The 18421-nt window shown below is 46.6% G+C and overlaps 1 protein-coding gene across 5 annotated transcripts in view; it reads right to left on the bottom strand.

Moving 5' to 3' along the window:
* Window positions 1-1495: 1495 nt before the first annotated feature.
* The window catches only part of FSTL4 (follistatin like 4), a 421165-nt gene continuing 404239 nt past the window's right edge, over window positions 1496-18421 (bottom strand). For all 5 annotated transcript variants that reach the window (XM_055233411.2, XM_063611586.1, XM_055233409.2 and 2 more), the window contains exons 14-16: window positions 18248-18355; window positions 10024-10133; window positions 1496-7886 (exon numbers count right to left, since the gene is read on the bottom strand). In XM_055233411.2, the coding sequence (XP_055089386.1) occupies window positions 7184-7886; window positions 10024-10133; window positions 18248-18355 (921 nt within the window). In that variant the 3' untranslated portion in view covers window positions 1496-7183. The remainder of the gene's footprint in view (window positions 7887-10023; window positions 10134-18247; window positions 18356-18421) is intronic.

The following is an 18421-nucleotide window of genomic DNA, read 5'->3' as shown; positions in this document are numbered from 1 at the left end:
CATATCTTGAAACCCAGCCCCCGATGTGATGGTACTTGGAGGTGGGGCCTTTGCGAGGTGATTAGGGTATGAGAGTGAATGGGATTGGAGCCCTTAGAAAGAGGCTCCTGGAAACTCCTTTGCCCCTTCCACCATGTGAGGACACAGTGAGAAGATGGATGCCTAGGAACCAGGAAGTGGCCTCTCTGACCAGACACCAAGTCTGTTGCTGTCTTGATCTTGGGCCTCCCAAACTCCAGAATGATGAGAAATAAATTAGTTTATAAGCGACAAAGTCTGTGGTATTCTGTTGTAGCAGCCTGAACAGATTAAGACAGCCGTGGTCTCCGGTGTCTAGTCAAACACTACTCTAGATGATTCTGTGAAGGTATTTTAAAAATGAGATTAACATTCATTTCTTGGGTTTTGTTTTTTGAGACCGTGTCTCACTCTCTTACCCAGGCTGGAATGCAGTGGTGAGATCATGGCTCACTGCAGCCTCTAACTGCTGGGATCAAGGGATCCTCCCACCTCAGCCTTCCAAGTAGCTGGAACCACAGGTGCACACCACCATGTCTGGCTAATTAATTATTATTATTTTTTTTTTTGGTAGAGATGGAGTCTCCCTATGTTGCCCAGGCTGGTCTCAAACTCCTGGGCTCAAGCAATCCTCCTACTTTGGCCTCTCAAAGTGCTGGGATTACAGTCATCAGCCACCATGCCCAGCTCAGATTACCACTTAAATCAGTAGACTTGGAGGAAAGCAGATTACCCTCTGTGATGTAGGTGAGCTCCATTCAATCAGTTGAAGGCCGTAATAGAAAAAGACTGGCCTCCCCCTAAGGAGGGGATTCTGCCAGCAGGTGGCCTCTGGACTCAAACTGCAACTCTTCGCTGGGTCTCCAGCTGCTGCCTACCAGGCCAATTTTGGCCTTACCAGCCTCCATAGTCACATGAGCCAATTCCTTAAAAGAGATCTCTCTTTCTGTCTCTTTCTTCACATATACACACACCCCCTAGGGGCCCTGCCTAATACTGTCATGGCATAGCTGTCTTTAAGCTCGCTGAAGGCAGGTACTGTGTCTCCTTTGTTCAGCCCTCTGTCGCTCATACCCGGCACAGTGCTGGCTCCCCGTTAGTAGCCTGGTGATTACTGGGCACTTCCCACTTTCTATGTCTCAGTTAGAAGGTCTGCCCCAGTGACAGCCAAGAGTGGGCGGGGTAATGGATTCATGTCTGGGGCTGTAGTGAATCTTTAGTGCCTGCCAGGGCAGATGGTGGGCAGTTTTGAACTGGATGTGGTTGTGCATTTTGGGAGCTGAAACTTCCACATGGAGAAGAGAGACTTCTGGGTGCCTGCCTTTGTCCAGCCACTCTTTGGACTGGGCCAGAGCACGACTATCGCACTGTGATCAGCAGGAACCTGCAATTATGATGGAAAGGTGGGAGAAGGACGCAGAGTGGTTTCGCCTTAATCAGTTCTCACTTTAACAACTGCAAACAGACTGGCACCAGAAAAAGGTAACTTTTCTCAAGTTTTATTGTAAAATCCTCAGAAAAAAGAGCATTTACAATGACAACAGTTCATGATAATTTGGAGTCATGGTTATATCAAGTGGTACTATAAATACACCATGTGTTTAATACTGTGTAATAGGTCAAAGTAAACACAAACTTATTTCAAATGCCACATATGGTTACTGTGTTGGTACAAATTTCTACTAAAGTTGATGTATTAAAAATAATTTATATATATTTTATAAATAAGGAAAAATTCACATGTATAATAATTACAGGAAGCCTTTTGAGAAATACAGGTGATTACAGAAAATATATTTTGGAGGCTACACAATGGTTCAAAATAATGTAATCTGCCTTGACATGAGAGATCTGAGAGTTTTCTGAGGTGGGGAAGCATGAGACTCGGATAGGACAAATGATGTGTGTGGCTTCACATCTTGAGGGTCACTCAGCTGCACTACAGCATGAAATGGTGTGTGTGACCATGCCAGCAAAACTCCATGCCCAGTTCTGCTTTGAGATAATCTCACACAGCCTTTGGGAAGCATGAGAAGCAGCGGAAAGGTAGGAAGCCACGGGGCCAGGGTAGGAAGGATGAGGGGGCCGGCCAGCCGCGGGAGCCAGGCAGGGAGGGAGTCAGGAACTGTGGATCTGTGGTATGCGGCTTGCAAACCTGTTTCTCTCACCTCTCCCAAGTAGTGCAGGACCCACAACTCTTCAACCTATGGCAGATGTCATGCTGGGCAGTGGATAAAGGTTTAGGTTTGGGGCATTTTCTCAATTTAGAGCTCTTGGGCCTCACAACCCAGCCAATACTGGTTGCTCTTACTCAGAAACAAAGCTCTGATCCTGAAGAGGATGCCTCTGAAGGGCAGCAATCTCTGATCCTGCTGAGCACATGTTGCCAAGCTTGGTGTAGGGGTAAGTCAATAGTTACTGCTTTGTGGAGTGCTGGCTGAGCCCTCGAAAGCCCTCTAGGGCATGGCCCATGTTCTCTGGGGCCACATGAGCAAGGGCTGGTTCCATATATGTAAAGATGAGCTTGGAAAGAAGCGTGCATGAATTGTGGTTTTTTTTTTTTTTTTAAAGTGCATGCTAAATACTCTGGTGCTGGCTGAAGAAGCCTCGCTGTGAATTTTGGAGGATAATCCCCGCTCTTGTATTCTCCATAATTTCATACATTGTTATTTAGTTAAATTAGGCTTCCCCACTTGTTGCCCACAGCTCCAAAGGAGGATGTGGATGCACAGGACAATGCTTGTTTGTGTCCCAGGGTCTGCTGTGTGGCTGCTGCCTGAAGCATGCATGCCCAAATAAGATGCTCAAATCCTCATGTGACTTAGCAGGTAACCTGGTATAGATAAAAGCAGGGAGTGGATTGCATTCCACTGGCTACTTGGGGTCTTGTAGTCACACCCTGAAGATAGGCACTGTATATTTTTTTTCCCTTGAATTTTTAAGCATCTCTGTTTTATGATCTCTATAATTTTGGAGAGAAACCAAGGCAGCTAGTGACTTTCTTGGACAAAATTTCTTTGCCTACATGCCAGTTTGGGAGCACATAGTAGTATCTGGCCTATGAATGACTTCTGGCTTGTACCCCAAAGCAGGAAAGTGGCGCGGGCAAAGACCACAGGGTAGGGGCTGGTGTAGCGGTCAGGTCAGTTGCTCCTTGAATGGTAGAGCTGTTGTGGAGTGGCTCATGAGCGGGGGCCTGAGACACAGGATGGAACAGGAAAGAGGGGAGAATAAAAAGGGAGTTGGAGGGAGGCTGCAGGGGCTTGGGCCCTCCGAGAGATAATTCTTGGCTGAGATGTCATGGTCTCGCTATTCCTGCCGGACGACACCTGACTTCCCTGATAGTTCCCAGCCAGCTCTCTCTAGTCTTGGTCATCTAACTCCAAAGGTCTGCAAGCGAGGGTTTGGAGGGTGTGATTCTGGGCAGCAAGGGGCTGTGTCCCTATGGGTTCTGACTGTACTTGAAGTGGAACCTGGGGTCCTGGGTGGGGGAGGCTGTCAAAGACTTCTGTGGCAGTGCTGCAATCTTGTTACCTGCCTGGCCTCCTGGCTGGGGGTGGAGGGGAGTAGCATTCTGGGGGTGCTGGGTGCAGGGGCGAGTGTGAGGTAGATTGGTGGATGCATAGGAAGGAGCTGGGAGTGGTAGTGTCAGCTCTCCTGGAGGCTTGCTTCTGAAAAGGAGGGTTGAAGAGTGGGAGAGAGAGAGTTGTGGGATTTGCTAGTGAAGATGGTTCATTGTCTGTAATAATGGAATGAATCACGTCATGATAAATGAATCAACTATACTTTTTAAGCCCCTTGTAGAAAAATATATCCAGAATGAATCTGTTTCACATCTCAGTTCTGAAATCTTCTTTAGTTCACAGGTTATTGGTCAACAGAAAACAAGATGTGGCCGTACAAAGCCAACTCCTGGCTGCTTTCCTAAATGAAGACTCAGTAGTCACAATCTCTATGGCAGCAGGCCGTTCTCTGCTTTATTTGGGGTTGAAAGCTGGCTTCCAGTGCCTACCTGGAATGGGGAGCCTTGTCTGGACAGATGGAGATGGGGAGATGTCTGGGTTGGGGGTGGGAATTGTAGGGGTTGAGTTTCTGTCTATCTCTAGGTCAAAGTACCTGAAGTTTGGTGTTAGTAGTTGGCTCCAGCCAGGATTTACAAGTCTCCTCTAGCTTCTTCCTGGAACTTGGGGAAAAATAGGACACTCGAATGGCTTGGAGACTGGAGAAATAAGCCTGGGCTAGCCCCAGGCAGGGTGGGCTGGGTCAGTGTTGGTGAGGCTGGGATGATAGCTTTGGCCGTGGGTGTGATGCCCATCAACCCTCCTCATGCAGGTGGGTCGCGCCATCGTCCAGAGGCTGACAGTCCCCCTTCTTGCCATCCGTCTGGGGCTACCTGGGTGGGCTTTTGGACCCAGAGCCTTTATGCAGGGTTCTGCCCACTGGAGCAGAAGAACGAGGGCCTCTATTTCAAAGCCTTCCTGTCACCACAGGTGCAGATTATTTGTCATTTTGGGAAAAAAAACTATCAAATTTTTGTAAAATTAATTTTATTTCACAATGACTGAGGGAGTTTATATAAATAGCTTTCTTGATGATTCTTTTGGTAAAGTCAGTACTTCTTTAATAGCTAAGATATCAGTTGTGAATTGATCTTGTGGGTTCGTTAGGATTACCAGCTGGGCTTGCTACAGGAGGCCGCCCTGTAGTGAGGCATTTCCTACCAGTGGCTTTCCAACTGTGTCCCATGAACCTCTTCTGGGGTGAAGTATGGGAGAAAAGGCAGGCTAATCTGGCATTCCTCCTCCTCCTCCTCCTCCTGCCCCTGACTCCCTACCCAACCAACTCTATTGGTTTTTCTGCTAAAAGGCATTTACCTCCCTGCATTGGTGACTTTGCCTCCTGGGGCTGGACTCCTGAAACCCTGACCTCGGCTTCAGGCCTGCTTCGATTCAGTTGTGTCTGGCATGCTGTCAGTGAGACCTAAGCCTGCTGTCTCCAGGAAATGCACTCTGAGGACAGTGAAGGGCAGCTACGCTTTTTAGACACACTCCAAGATGGAAGGGACAGTGGGGGAGGAACAGGTGCTGCAGAAGTTGACTCCGTCACTCCTGATTATTTTAAAAGGCCAGTTTGGGTTGAACTGGTCTTTGACTTAGGAATTCTGCTGCCCAGAGGGGCTCGTGTTCTGGCCTGGTAGTTGGTGGGAATTTTCCTCCTTTAGGCTCAGAGATCCTTTTTCTGTCAGGGGCTGATACAATTGAAATTTTTCCAAAAAAAGAAGCTTATGAAAGTTGGAGAATTTTAGTGGTAAAAATGGGAGATTGGGAGTAAACATATCAAGATATTGAGGCAAGAAAAAAAAAAGGGGGTGAGATGGGTCATCCATGCATCCCAGCTACTGTGAAACTGCATTCTAGGCTTTTGAGATGAGCTTCCTCAACTTATATCTACATAGCATATCTTTTAAAATAAAAAACAGATGTACCTGTCTAGGCACACCCCCAGGAGTAGCAGGGGACAGGCATTTGGTGGACCAAGATACGTGAGACATACAAGTGATTGAGCTCATGAGATCTGGGGCGGAGGATGCAGGTGGCTTGGGCAGTCAGGCAGGAGTGAAAGGAGCTGTGTGTGTTGAGTGACACAGAGTCTGGGGTTTCCTCTCCTTGAAAGAGTTTGTTCCTCAATGGGAAAGGAAAATCCTGGTCATGTCAGTAGGTGAAGGTGGCCAAATTAGCAAAGACGTCTGTGGTGAGACCACCTCTCCCAACCCGTGTGGCTTGCAAAATGATCTTTCATACCAGGACACATGTAAGTTCCACTCATATGCGGAAGAGGGAAGGCGAGCCTGTTTTTGCTGAGTCTCTGATCTAGGCGGTCTTCAGAGGGCTGTGTGGGTTGTACTTCTTCGATGCCCACGTGAGAGTCACCACAGCCTGAGACATGTAAGGAGAATGCAGTAGTGCCAGCCTGTGGCCTTCTGTTCTGGGTTCTGCAGTGTGTGTGTGTATCGATTGGTGAATGTGGGTAAGAAAACCCTCGCTGAAATGTGTTCTCTCCGCAGTGCTGATGCGGGGATGGGGTACCAGAGATGAGTGGATGGGCCACAGGTAGGAAAACAAAATCTGTTTTGAAAAGGTATAGCTTCAGGAACTCAACTGGCCCCACTCGTGTCCTTGGGGTTTCTGCATTGAGCCTGGAGGCCACCCATACCTTGCCAGGCAAGCCCAGTCTGCCCTGAATCTGGGGTACCGGACCTGACTAATGAGATGTCTCCCTTCTGTGCTGAAAAGGAGGCACACAGAACTTGTTCTGGTTTTTTGGGGTCCCGACACAGAACCAAGTCCTTATGGAAGAGGTGGCCTGGTCTGCTCTTGGAGAAGCAGGGTGGCAATAGTTGACACGGCTGGTATTCTTAGATGACCATTGTTCTTTCTGGTTGTGGAATGTGGGGTTGTGACCCCCGCCCCGAGACTCGGCCTAAGGCAGGGAAGGATATAGTTGGACCTCGGAGAGCATCTTTCTGCTTACTAGCATTTGAGATTATAAAATTTTTTTTAATCAAAAATTTCCAAAATAAAGTGAGTGATTTCCCCATCCCCCAAGATGCAGTAAGTCTTGTTGGCTCTCCCTCAGGCTTACAGCAAGTCAAATGGAAAGAAAAGCAAGAAGCAGCTGCGAGGGAGAAGATGCAGTCCCACGCGAGGACAGATGGGCTTTCAGTTCGGGAGGGAGGCCCCTGCTCCTGGTCGGCCTCTGCTTCCGGGCCACTCCGTTAGGGCAGAGTCCGGCTGGGTCTGGCGGTAAGGGACAATGACTATGTGAAGGCAACCGACAGAGGTGTCTGCTTGGAGAGCAGGATCCCTTGGTTCCATGATGTCCCCAGGTCACACGGTGTGCAGCTTGGCACAGAAATGATCCCTTTACACAGCAGCATGTGTTCTCATCGTAGCTCAAGGCATAAATCATACTTCCTAACAAAAAAACCCCAATCTTGGTAGCAGCGCATACCTTATACTAGGAAACTTGCAAGGAGACCAGTGTTGAACCACAAAGCGAGTACAGGTTTTTGCTTTTGTCTGTAAAAATGTACAGCGCACCTGCTTGGGGCTGCAGTGTCAGGACTAGGGGGTGCTCCTTGGCCCAGGGCTCTACTCTGGGCCCTTCATACCTCACCCACCCACACCACTGTGGTCCCCCCCTTTATACCTGACACCTCACACCGCAGCGTGTTTTGTCTCCCATTGATGAGGAACAGTGACTCTTGGGCTGGTGTGAGGAGGTACTGTCCAAACAGCCCACTGTCCCTCATGATTCTGTGGGCACCCCCCCAGGGCTGGGATGGCCCTGTGGGTGGCTCCTTTAAGTTCTTCAGCATGCCCACCTTCCCCGTGGACAGCTCCAGGAACAGCAGGTCCGGCTCCGTGTGCAGAGCCGCATAGATGTTGTACTGATTGCTTTCAGTGAAGGAGCGCTGGAAGGCCAAGTCTGAGATGCCCGAGTTTATTTGCAGGTCATACAGGGTCTGGATCTCGCCCTGCAGCGTGATCTCCTGCACGTGCAGCCAGGGGCTGTCAGCTGCAGCGCTGACTATGAAGCGCCCGTCGGGGGATGTGTGTGGGGTGCCTGTTACATCACCATTGGGGCCAAGCACAGAGTCTGTGACACTGTCAACGAGCAGCTGTCGGGCAGCAGAGATGGGGCTGTCCTGTTGGCACTGGATGAAGAAGTAGCCGCCCAGGTGGGTGTGCGCCATGGCCTGGGGCACGCAGCCATGGTGGTGCAGGCCGATGGTCTTGAGGGGCATCATTGTTTCCAGGTCCACCTTGTGGACTGCAGGGTCAGACTTATTGAAGATGAAGCCAAACCTGGGAGGGGAAGAACTGAGGTCAGAGGTCGCTTCCAGGGGTGGGGAATCTGTCATTTGTCCTAAACAATTACATCCCCTGCCTTTTCCCTTTATTATAATCCTTCAGTGATCTAATAGCCTAGTAATAAGATCTATCATTCTGCAGGGGATGTCTTCATAAACAAATAATCTATGATTTCAACCCAAACGCAGTGGAGTTACAAATGTTCCTAGTTTATGCTCTTGTAACATGCACTCATCGCTGGAAATGATTACGGAGGAAGGCGAGAGGCCCTTCAGCTGCTTCTCCGTTTATAATGCTTATGATCTCTTTCTCTGAGGCCCATGCCAGCTAGAAAGGGGCGAGTCTGTGTCTGGATGGTGAGCATGGAGGAAAAAGGGCAAGAGATCCCTGCCCCGATCCTGCCTGTTTCAAAGATAAGACATGAGTTCTATATCCTCGCTGTTTTCTAGACTAACTGGCAAGTTAGAATTTGAGGATGCAGATGCAGCCGAACAAGTGCAAATGTCCTGTTAGTACCCTCTTCCCCTGGAAGGGAAACATGCGGGGGCAGTCCCTTCTCTGGCCACATTGGTGATGCGGGTAGGAAGAACCCTGGGCATTGGGGTTGAGGACAGCTTTTCCCTCCGGAGCCAGATGGCCTGGTGCCAGCACACTGCCCTGCTAGCTGCAGAGCCTGGGGCAGGCTGCTTGCCTCTCTGAGCCTGAGTGACTCTAACCAGGGTAGCTCCTTCCTAGGGCTATTGGGAGGATTCGATCTAAGAGGGAACTTTAGCAGAGGGACTCAGGTAGGTGGGAGTTGCTCACATCTGGATTTTCTAAAATTCCCCTTTGGAGGCTGGTTGGAAGTATGGAAAAGCCTGACTCCAGGCAGGACTTCCCTTTGATCTTGAGAGCCTGTGCCTAAATCCCTTGCTCACAGAGGCCTTTGGTGCTGTGTACACCTGCAGGAATAGAGCAGAATCTCTTCTGTAATCTTCTCTAGAAAAACTGTACCCCAGAGTGGAGGAAAATATTCCCTCCAAGGCATATCTTTAAAGCATCCTTAAAGAACCAGAGCATGGAAATAGCAAGAAAGAAAACTCTGCTCTTATAAGAGACTTTAAGTTAAAAGCCACACACAGAAACTGCAGAGCCTCTGAGTGTGCCCGACCCCCAGCTGAATACAGCTGCTTTATGAGGGCTTCACTATTTAATATACTCTTAGAGGCTCTTGCACAGGCTGTCTCTGCAGTGGGAGGGTTCATAAAGTGGTTTTCTTCCTTGGGTAAGGGTGAATGGGTGCGTCTCCAGCATCAACTTGCGAAAGTGAATCATTTCTTTCTGCAGAGAGGTGCTTGATGGCGGATTACAGAAAGGTATAAATAGTGCTACAAGACATTTGGGGTCTTGATGGCTTAGAGACAGGCTTGGTCGTCTGGCAGTGGTAAGTTTACAGAAGATATTGGGGGCTCTCTGAAGTGAATAGGGATGGGGACTGACCATGCTGGGTCGAGGTCTACAGTTGAGGCCATGGCTCTTATTATTGGGTGGTTGTTTTAGGTAGTGGCAAACCATGGCAATCAGGAAGCCTTGTCTCTTTGTGGGCTCCTCGCACAGATGCTCTGGGGGTTCCTAAAGTATTATGGGCTGTGGTTAGATGGGAATGTGGAAGAATGGTGCACTGAAATAAGACTTGGGTTTACATTTAGTCTGACTTTGCCAATTCCTAGCTGTGTGACATTGCTCAGTGTCTTAACTTCTCTGATCCTCATCTATAACATAGGGGTTAAGACCACTTGGACTAGATTTTTGTGTCTAGCAAGCAGAGGGTGCTCAATTTACCGCTACTGTTTCTTTCTTTCCTCTGCTGCCTTTACCTTAAGGATGGGACTTCCTGACCTTTCTGGGCCACTGAGGGCATTAGGAGCTGGGTGCCTTCAGTATAATAGAGTTACTGACCCCAAGCAATGAGGACTAGGCTCTGGGTCTGTTTTAGTGGACCTTCTCTGTTCCTTCGTGATGGAGTCCAAATCCAGCATAGGAGGAGTGGAGGAGACAGAGAAATGAGCAGGTCCCATGCTGGGGAAAGCTGCCCCTTGCAGGGCTGAGCTGGAGTGGGGAGTGCCTTAGAGGCATCATGGGCCAGTCTCACCTGATGTGGTTGATGATGAGGTTTGTTGGGGGAATGAAGAAATCATCCACTCCTGCGAAGGGTGTGCGGATGAGGTGCTGGCCCTGGCCGGCGCTGGCTTCTGTGATCACCTACAACACAGAGTGGGAATCCTAGTGAGGGCCCATGCAGGTGGGGGCTGAACCTGGAGACACCTGTATGCTCAGGTGGAGTCACCCAAGCAGAGGGGTGCTTGGGAGAGAGAAGACTAACAAATCTCAATCTCAGGGAAGAGGCAGGAGCAAAGTGGGAGCAGTTCAGGAACATCCTAGGCAGGGACCCATTCTTCTCGATAAAGAGGAAGTGGTGGGACAGGACTGATTGCCCGAATTGCTTCTGCCCCATGGTTAAGCCTGCCTTGCTGCACTTTGTCAGCCACCATGATGGCAGAGTGAGAACCTGAGGGGTGGTGGTGGGGTTTCCAAGGGACGTCTGCAGAATGGAAACATCACTGTGGTTGCTCAGAGACCACCTCCTCTCGCAATGGGGAATCCTACCTTCTCAACATGTAAGCCATGCTAGGGAAAGTGGGAGAGGGCTTTTAATCATGAAAATGTCAAGTGGTGGAACTGTCTATTGGGAATTCATTTTTCTCTGGTGCCAGATGCCTGGGCCAGTTTGTTGGTAGTCTCTGTCGGATGCTGCTCACAGGCATTCTCTGAGGTGCGACTCCAGGATTGATGAGAGAAAGCAGACATCCTGCGGGATGCCACTCTGAGATGCTGGGCTGTTTAGATGTCTTGCAATTAGAATGCTGGGAAGAGGTCCTGGTCTCACACAGGAGACTTGCTGTAGAAAGTAAACAATTAGGCCCTGTGCCTTGTACAAATTGGTAGTGACAGAGCACGGCTGCCTCTGTTTCCCTGGAGGTAATGCTTTCTCCCCTGTGGACTCGGCAGGAGACAAGAGCCTTTCCCTGGTGTGTGTCCCAGCTGCACTCAGTCAGGGAAGGCACAATGGCTGCTCTGAGCAGAAGCCAGGTGGTGTGTGAAGTCAGATAGGATGAGTGAGTGGTCCAGAGTCCCTGCCATGAAACCCCTGTGGTCAGGCTGGGCAGCCCCTCTGTCAGCTAGTGAGGCCCAAGCCAGCCAGACTGTGTCCTCCTGCCTTCTGCATATGCTCATCAGCCTTCAAGTTCTAGGCTACTGCCCAGAAAGCAGCAGACCAGTGGCCCGATGAGGGGCTTGGCCAACTTACAGGCCCCGAGGAGAAGCCCAGACCCTCTGTGCAGGAGAGGAGGCAGATGCTGGGCCCCTGAACAGGAAGGTGAGACACTTTTTCTAATCATGATATTGTGGCCATATGTGTAGAAAGGAGGGTCTAGATTTCTGCAGCCTGAGGCTTGGCCTGCAGGGTGAGAGCTGACTCTGGTAGGGGCTTGTGACTCCCATGCCTGAGAGCTCTGGATGCTTCTACTTTTTAGGAATGGAGCTGCCTTCTGGCTTTTACTTTTATGACGAAACAAACAGCACCTGGCCTGCCTCCTCAGGCAGGCTGGAGGCTTGTGTCTTTTTTCCTCTTGCTTTCCTCTGCAGTCAGCAGGCAGAGTGCTGGGCTGGAGTGAAGCAAGCCATGAGTTTCAGGCTTGAGGCAGTCCTCATGTTGCATTAGGTTATTTCTCTGTGATTTTTTTTAAGAGGCCAAATGATTACTTCTACGGCAAGTTCATAGGAAAAAAACTCATAGAAGTGGGTGTTAAGAAAATATCAGCATTAGGAAACTGGGTCTTAGAGAGTCTGAAAAGAAAATGCCAGGGAATTCCAAGAAGCCACGCAATCATTGCTTGGTATCAGGCCTGTCATTTTAGCTCATAGTAGAGATGGAAAATTACAGGCCTGTCATCGGTCAGTGTCATTCACGCTTCACTGCTCTGACACCCTATATTCAGAGGTTACTTCATCAAAGCGCAGTGCCATGGGCCATTGAACTGATGTGGGCATGTCAGCCTCGTTTCTCTGAGTCACAGGTTCCTCCTCGGCTTTTTCTTGTGTCCTGACACACAGCTGGGCCCACAGTGCCCTAAAGATAACTGTCAAGCCCCTCGTATTTGCTGCGGTATGGGCTTGGTACAGGAGATGCATGCATGTGCCTGAATCTCAGGATATGCCCATCAGTTGGCAGGGTGGGGACAGGAAGGCTGGGCATCTCCCTCAGAGGGGTGTATGGAGCCAGCTGGGAAGTGGCATGTGGAGGGGTGGGAGAACATGGTATCCAGAGGACAGGCTGGGAGGCAGCTAAAAGCTGGCCTGAGAAAGGGAGTGGGCCAGAGAGTGCTGGGCAGCATTAGAAAACATGACAAACCTTCCAAACCTGGGTGCTGAGGAGGGCTTTGGTGGAGGGTGCCTCATTTGTACAAATACGTTCATGTAGTCTTCCCAAAGTGTGTTCAACAAATCCTTCAGTGTTGGATATTTAGAAACAATATTAGGATATTATTTTTAATCTCTCGCAAATACAATGCAGTAACAAACATTGTATTTGTGAGAGATTAAAAATAATGTCATAGCTCAATTTTTGTCCACATCCATGATTATGGCCTTTGGAAAAATTCTAAGAAGTCAAGTAGCTGGATCAAAAATTACTCTTTCACTGGCCAGGCATGGTGGCTCACACCTGTAATCCCAGTACTTTGGGAAGCTGAGGGGGGGCAGATCACTTGAGGTCAGGAGTTTGAGACCGGCCTGGCTAATATGGTGAAACCCCATCTCTACAAAAAATACAAAAATTAGCTGGGTGTAGTTGCATGTATGTGTAATCCCAGCTACTCAGGAGGCTGAGGCACGAGAATCGTTTGAACCGGGAAGAGGAGGTTGCAGTGAGCCAAGATTGTGCCACTGCACTCCAGCCTGGGTGCAGAGTGAGATTCTGTCTCAAAAAAAATTTACTCTTTCAGGCTTTTGGTTCACACTTCCCAATTGCTCACCACAAAGGCTATGCCAGTTGAATTTCCAGGAGCAGTTTTTGTAAGCACTGGTTTCTTCAACCCTAGCCCACAGTGACGAAGATACGTTTATTCAAATGATTTCATACTTTTTTTGGTGATAATGCATATCCTAGACTTTCCAGTTATGAGGAGGGAAGCATCATGCTGTAATTCCTGGTATTATGCTTTCAGTGTTTTGTCATTTAGGCAAAGATAAACTAAACTATTGGTTATTGGTTTTGGAGAAGTAGTCTTTATTGTATTTAAAGAATTTCCTTCTATTCCTATTTTTAGGCTTTTTATTAAGAATGCCTGCTGTATTTAATCAAATGTCTTTTCAGTATTTACTGAAAACATCCTACATGTTTGTTTTCTCTTTCAATTTGTTGGTGTTATGAATAATATTGACTGATTTTCTGACAGTGAACCATCATTGCATCCTGGGAATGTGTTCCCTGCTTGAGCATTTAGACACATTCCTGGATTCTATGTCTTTTTCTTTGTGTGTGTGTGTAGTGTTTGTTTATACACATGCATCTCTCCTGTGAAACTCCCTTTTTAAAATAAATTATCCTTGCATAATATTCCTGGATTTGTATGTTAGACAAGGACATGGGTCCAAGTCATCTCTTGGATTCCAGTCATTCCTGTAACCAAAACCAATTCTTCATAATTTATTCATTTTAAAAAATCACAAGCCATGTGGTTTCAATGCGCTTTAATTTGAATTCAATTAAAAAGAATTTAACAAGTCAACTTTTCTCAAACAAAACTTTATATTCTATTTTCTTTAGGAGCTCAGTGAATCTAAACATTAAGTTTCAATATAAAATCTTTAGAAACACCATAAAACTATTTCAACAGTGATAGTTTGCATCTCTTTGTTTGTAATCACTGAGCCCATGAACTTCAAAGCCAGATAAATCCTTGTACTACTAAGGGTCATAAGCCTGAACGTCTTAAAAAATATCCTCAAAGCTTTGGAATCCAGTAAGAATTAGGAAATGAGTCGGAGTCAGAACACCCCGAGCACAAACTAGCGCAACCCCACAAAACCTGTTTGAGTTCTCATCCTGGACTCTATTTCTAATAGTATGTTAGAATTAAAAACGGAATTCTGCCTCTGTATTTATAAGTGAGATTAGTCTACAGTTTTATTTTTTATACTATTTTAAATCAGGTTTTATAATCACAATAACACTGGCTATTTAAAACAAACTAAGGAACTGTACATTTTCACCCCATGGTCTTGGGATAGTTCAAGTAAAATTATATTTTGAGGACTTGACAAAACTCAGCTGTACATTTTTCTATGATAGATTTTTCTTTAAAAAAATCCATGCTAATTGCTCTAGCTCAAGTTTCTCTTTTCATAAGTCAGTTAATTTTTTTTAAACATTTTGCAAGCATTCACTCATTTCCTCTAGGTTCTAAAATTTGTTGCCTCAGAGTTGCAATGTAGTGTTATTTTTTGAGATAAAATCTCATTCTGTCACCCAGGCTGGAGTGCAGTGATGCGATCTCGGCTCACTGCAATCTCCACCTCCACCTCCTGGGTTCAAGCGATTCTCCTGCCTCAGCCTCCTGAGTTGCTGGGATTACAGCTGTGCACCACCACACCCAGCTAATTTTTGTATTTTTAGTAGAGACAGGGTTTCACCATGTTGGCCAGGGTGGTCTTGAACTCCTGACCTCAGGTGATTCATCCACCTCGGCCTCCCAAAGTGCTGGGATTATAGGCATGAACCACTACGTCTGGCCTATTTTTCAAGTCTTTTCATCCTCCTGTATCTGCAATAAAATTCCCTTTCTCATTCCTCATTTTGTCTATTTTTGTTTGCTTTTTTCTTTACTGGGGTTGTGAAGGATTCATCTTTTTGGTTTTGCTTTCTATTAATTTTAGTCTCTATTCTTTCTTGCAAGTTTTGTTCTCTTTCAATTTCTTAAATACTTCCTTTTCAGGCTTTTAAGCCCCAAGAATTCCTTGGTACAGCTTTCTCTGTATCCTGTAAATTTTGATACGAAATAGTCTCTTTTTCTTTGCTTTTGAGACCATTGGAGCTTTCCTTTTAATTTCCTCTTTGATCCAATAGATATATCCAGGAATGTTTTCTTAATTATCAGAAAATATAGCCTATAACATCTACTTTTACAAAAATTTAAAGTTTCTTTAGTGATATACTTTTTTATATGGAGACATATTAAAAAATTCTATTTGACTGATGAAAGGCGTTTTATATTTTTATTAAACCAAACTTCTTGTTTATATTCAATTTTCCTGTCATCTTGTCTCTTCGTATATTTTAAATCAAGCTTTTGTATGTTAATCAATCACTCTTGTTTTATGTATTTGTTATGTTGTTTGATATAGATCAGCTGTTCAGCACCTACTGTCTCTCAACATGCTTAGTGCTCTTAACCCTAAATTCCACATTGCCTGACGCTGCCATGCATGCATGCTTTTCTGTTCACCTGTCACCACTATTCTCACCCCTTTAAGGGCAACCTTTTATTATCACTTTATGTGTGTTTCTTGGAAAAAAGTTATTGCTAGTTTTTAAACCCAGTCTGCTCATCTCTGCTTTTAATTGGGGAATTCAGTCATATTTGGTATAATGAGATAGATAGTCACTTCTCAACTACCAATTTCAAACAACATTCTCTGTATCCTCTCTTATCCCAATACAGTGAGGTTTAAAGTGAAGTTTTGAGTATTTTTACTCCCTCTTTCTGCATACTCCCTATTTTTATTATTTTTTGAAACAGGGTCTCACTCTGTCACCCAGGCTGGAGTGCAGTGGCATGATCTCGGCTCACTGCAGCCTCCACCTTCTGGGCTCAAGTGATTCTCCTGTCTCAAGTAGCTAGGACTGCAGGTGTGTCATCACACCTGGCTAATTTTTGTATTTTTTTTGTAGAGACGTGGTTTTCCTAGGTTGCTCCTGCTGGTCTCCCAACTCCTGAGCTCAAGTAATCCTCCTGCCTCAGCCTCCCAAAGTGCTGGGATTACAGGTATGAACCACTGCACCTGGCTCCTACTCTTTTTACTGAAACAATTTATCTTTAGTTACAGCTTGGTATCAGAATTTCTTTCATTGTCTCTCTCCTCATTCAAATGTCCTCACCTAGCACTTATTGTACATTTCCAGATAGCCTCTCCTCATCCATTTTACTTTTAATTTTAGATCTTCCTCTCCTGGTTCATTACTTGCCACTATCTCTGTCCACCTTGATGTCTCTAATCTGGCTCATCTGATGTTTGTCTAGTATCTTTCCTTAGGTGTGGCCCATGAGTGATGGGCTCCCTGAGTTCCTGCATACCCATATATCTTTTGTCCTGACAGGTAAATGACGTCTTGCTTGGGAATAGAACCCTTGGAGCATGTAGATGGGATACCACGGTCTTCCAGCGCCTATTGCAGGTGAGAAGTCCACTGTCAATTTGATTGATTAGTTTTTCTTAAAATTTGGAGTTCTGGAACTTTATCACTAGTGAAGAGATGTGTCATTTCTCATCAGTTTAGCCTGGACTTGTAGATTCCTTTTAATCTACAGGATTAAGTTTCTTCAACTTGAATATTTTATTGGAAACTTATTTAATGTTTGACTCCATTCTAATAGTTTTCTTTCTAAACTTCTGTTCTTCCCACTTCACGGCTCAACCTCTTCATGGGTTTGCTCTGTGATTTGAGAGAGCTTTTCTTGTTCTTTATCTTTCAGGCTACTATTTTGGGTCTCAGTAGAAACCATGCATTTTTCATTTTTTTTTTGGTTTTTGAGACAGAGTCTTGCTCTGCTGTGCAGGCTGGAGTGCAATGGTTCCATCTTGGCTCACTACAACCTCTGCCTCCTGGGTTCTTACCATTCTCCTTGCCCTGGAGTAGCTGGGACTACAGGTGTGCACCATCACGCCTGGCTAAGTTTGGTATTTTTAGTAGAGATGGGATTTCACTATGTTGGCCAGGCTGGTTTCAAACGCCTGACCTCAGGTGATCTGCCCACCTTGGCCTCCCAAAGTGCTGGGATTACAGGCATGAGCCACTGCGCCTGTTCACATTTTTCATCTATTGCAGTTTTAAACTGTGAAATCTTTTTTGTTTTTTTTCTGGTGGCCCCTCCTCTTGAATTTTCTGAAGTGCTTTCTTATTTTTTGTTGGTATTTCTGGCAGCTGTATTTCTTTGGGCTGGTACCCTGTTCTGAGTGACCTTTATTCTGGTGTCCAGGCTCTCTGACAGGTTATTACTACTTTTTGTCAGCTCACTGGGCCCAAGAATGGTTGGTGGCTTCCCCTGTGTGACAGTGGCCTCAGCATATAGAAACTGAAGTTGTAAATGGTGCAGAGGTGCAGGTAGGTGGTTAGTCCCTAGGAGGAAGCTTCTCCAGACCCTGGTCTTTCTGCCCTCTTGCCAGTCTTGGTTCCAGAGGGTTCTAGAGGGGAGTTAGCTCCATTTGCAGCCCTTCTCACCTTGGGTTCTGAGAGAGAGAGAGAGAGAGAGAGAGAGACCCTAATCTCCAGAGGCATCCATTATATGTGATGAATTAACTTTTCTCCTGTGCACCCAGAATGGTTCTATGTGCCATCTTTGGGAGAATTGAGAAAATAGGCATTCAAATCACTTTACAGGGCTCATTCCACTTATGGATCCCTGATGGGCAAGGCTGGGCAGGGCATACTGAAATTACTCAAGTCAGGGTTGCTATTGACCTTTCTTGGCTGATGGGGGAAGGGATCCCATGGATCTCTGGAGCCCAAGCTCTACCCAAGGGAGTGCTAGATGTTTGGGCTCCAGAGGCACGCTGTCTAGGGTGGACCATAGGCAAATTATGGAACTTTTCTGTACCCTAGCACACTGTAAGCACTTGGTAAGTGGGCTTTTGTTTACAGATATAATTGCTGCTGCTTCTCCTTCCTCACTGGCTAACATCTGCTGCTTGCTTTGACACTATTCTCCAGCCTCCCTTCTAGACCCCAGAGCCTCATTCTGTTGGGACCCAGGAGCTATTGGCTCAAGAGAGGCAGGATTGTGGGGCTGGATGGGGATTGGGTGCCACGTTCTGATTGTTGTGATGTCAGAATCCTATTCATCATCATTATTGCTGTCATCAATTGCCTGTGAGGGGCATTGGCCTGAGGCTGTTTCCTACTCTCTCCTTGAGCCTTTATGGATATATTTTGGATAAATGTAATTAGCCACCCGGGGAAGCAGGAGATACTTATTTTATAGGGAGAGAGTTCTTCTCTCAGTGGAGTGTGGGTATCAGCCTCCATGTGCTCAACATACCTGGAGACTTGGTTGGGACTTGTGCACGTCCCCCCAGCTCAGGACCCACACTTGGTCATGTGACTTGTCGTAGGACAGCTTAGCCGGCAGAGGGTCCACACCTATGGACTTGAAAAAAAATAGTGACATGTTGTGAAAGCTGACATGATGGTCATTTCTGGGCGTTGCATGCAT

The sequence above is a fragment of the Symphalangus syndactylus genome, chromosome 11, assembly GCF_028878055.3.
Source record: "Symphalangus syndactylus isolate Jambi chromosome 11, NHGRI_mSymSyn1-v2.1_pri, whole genome shotgun sequence".
Taxonomy (NCBI): Eukaryota; Metazoa; Chordata; class Mammalia; order Primates; family Hylobatidae; genus Symphalangus; species Symphalangus syndactylus.
Note: the sequence above shows the minus strand (reverse complement) of the source record. Positions and strands in the feature narration are given on the sequence as shown.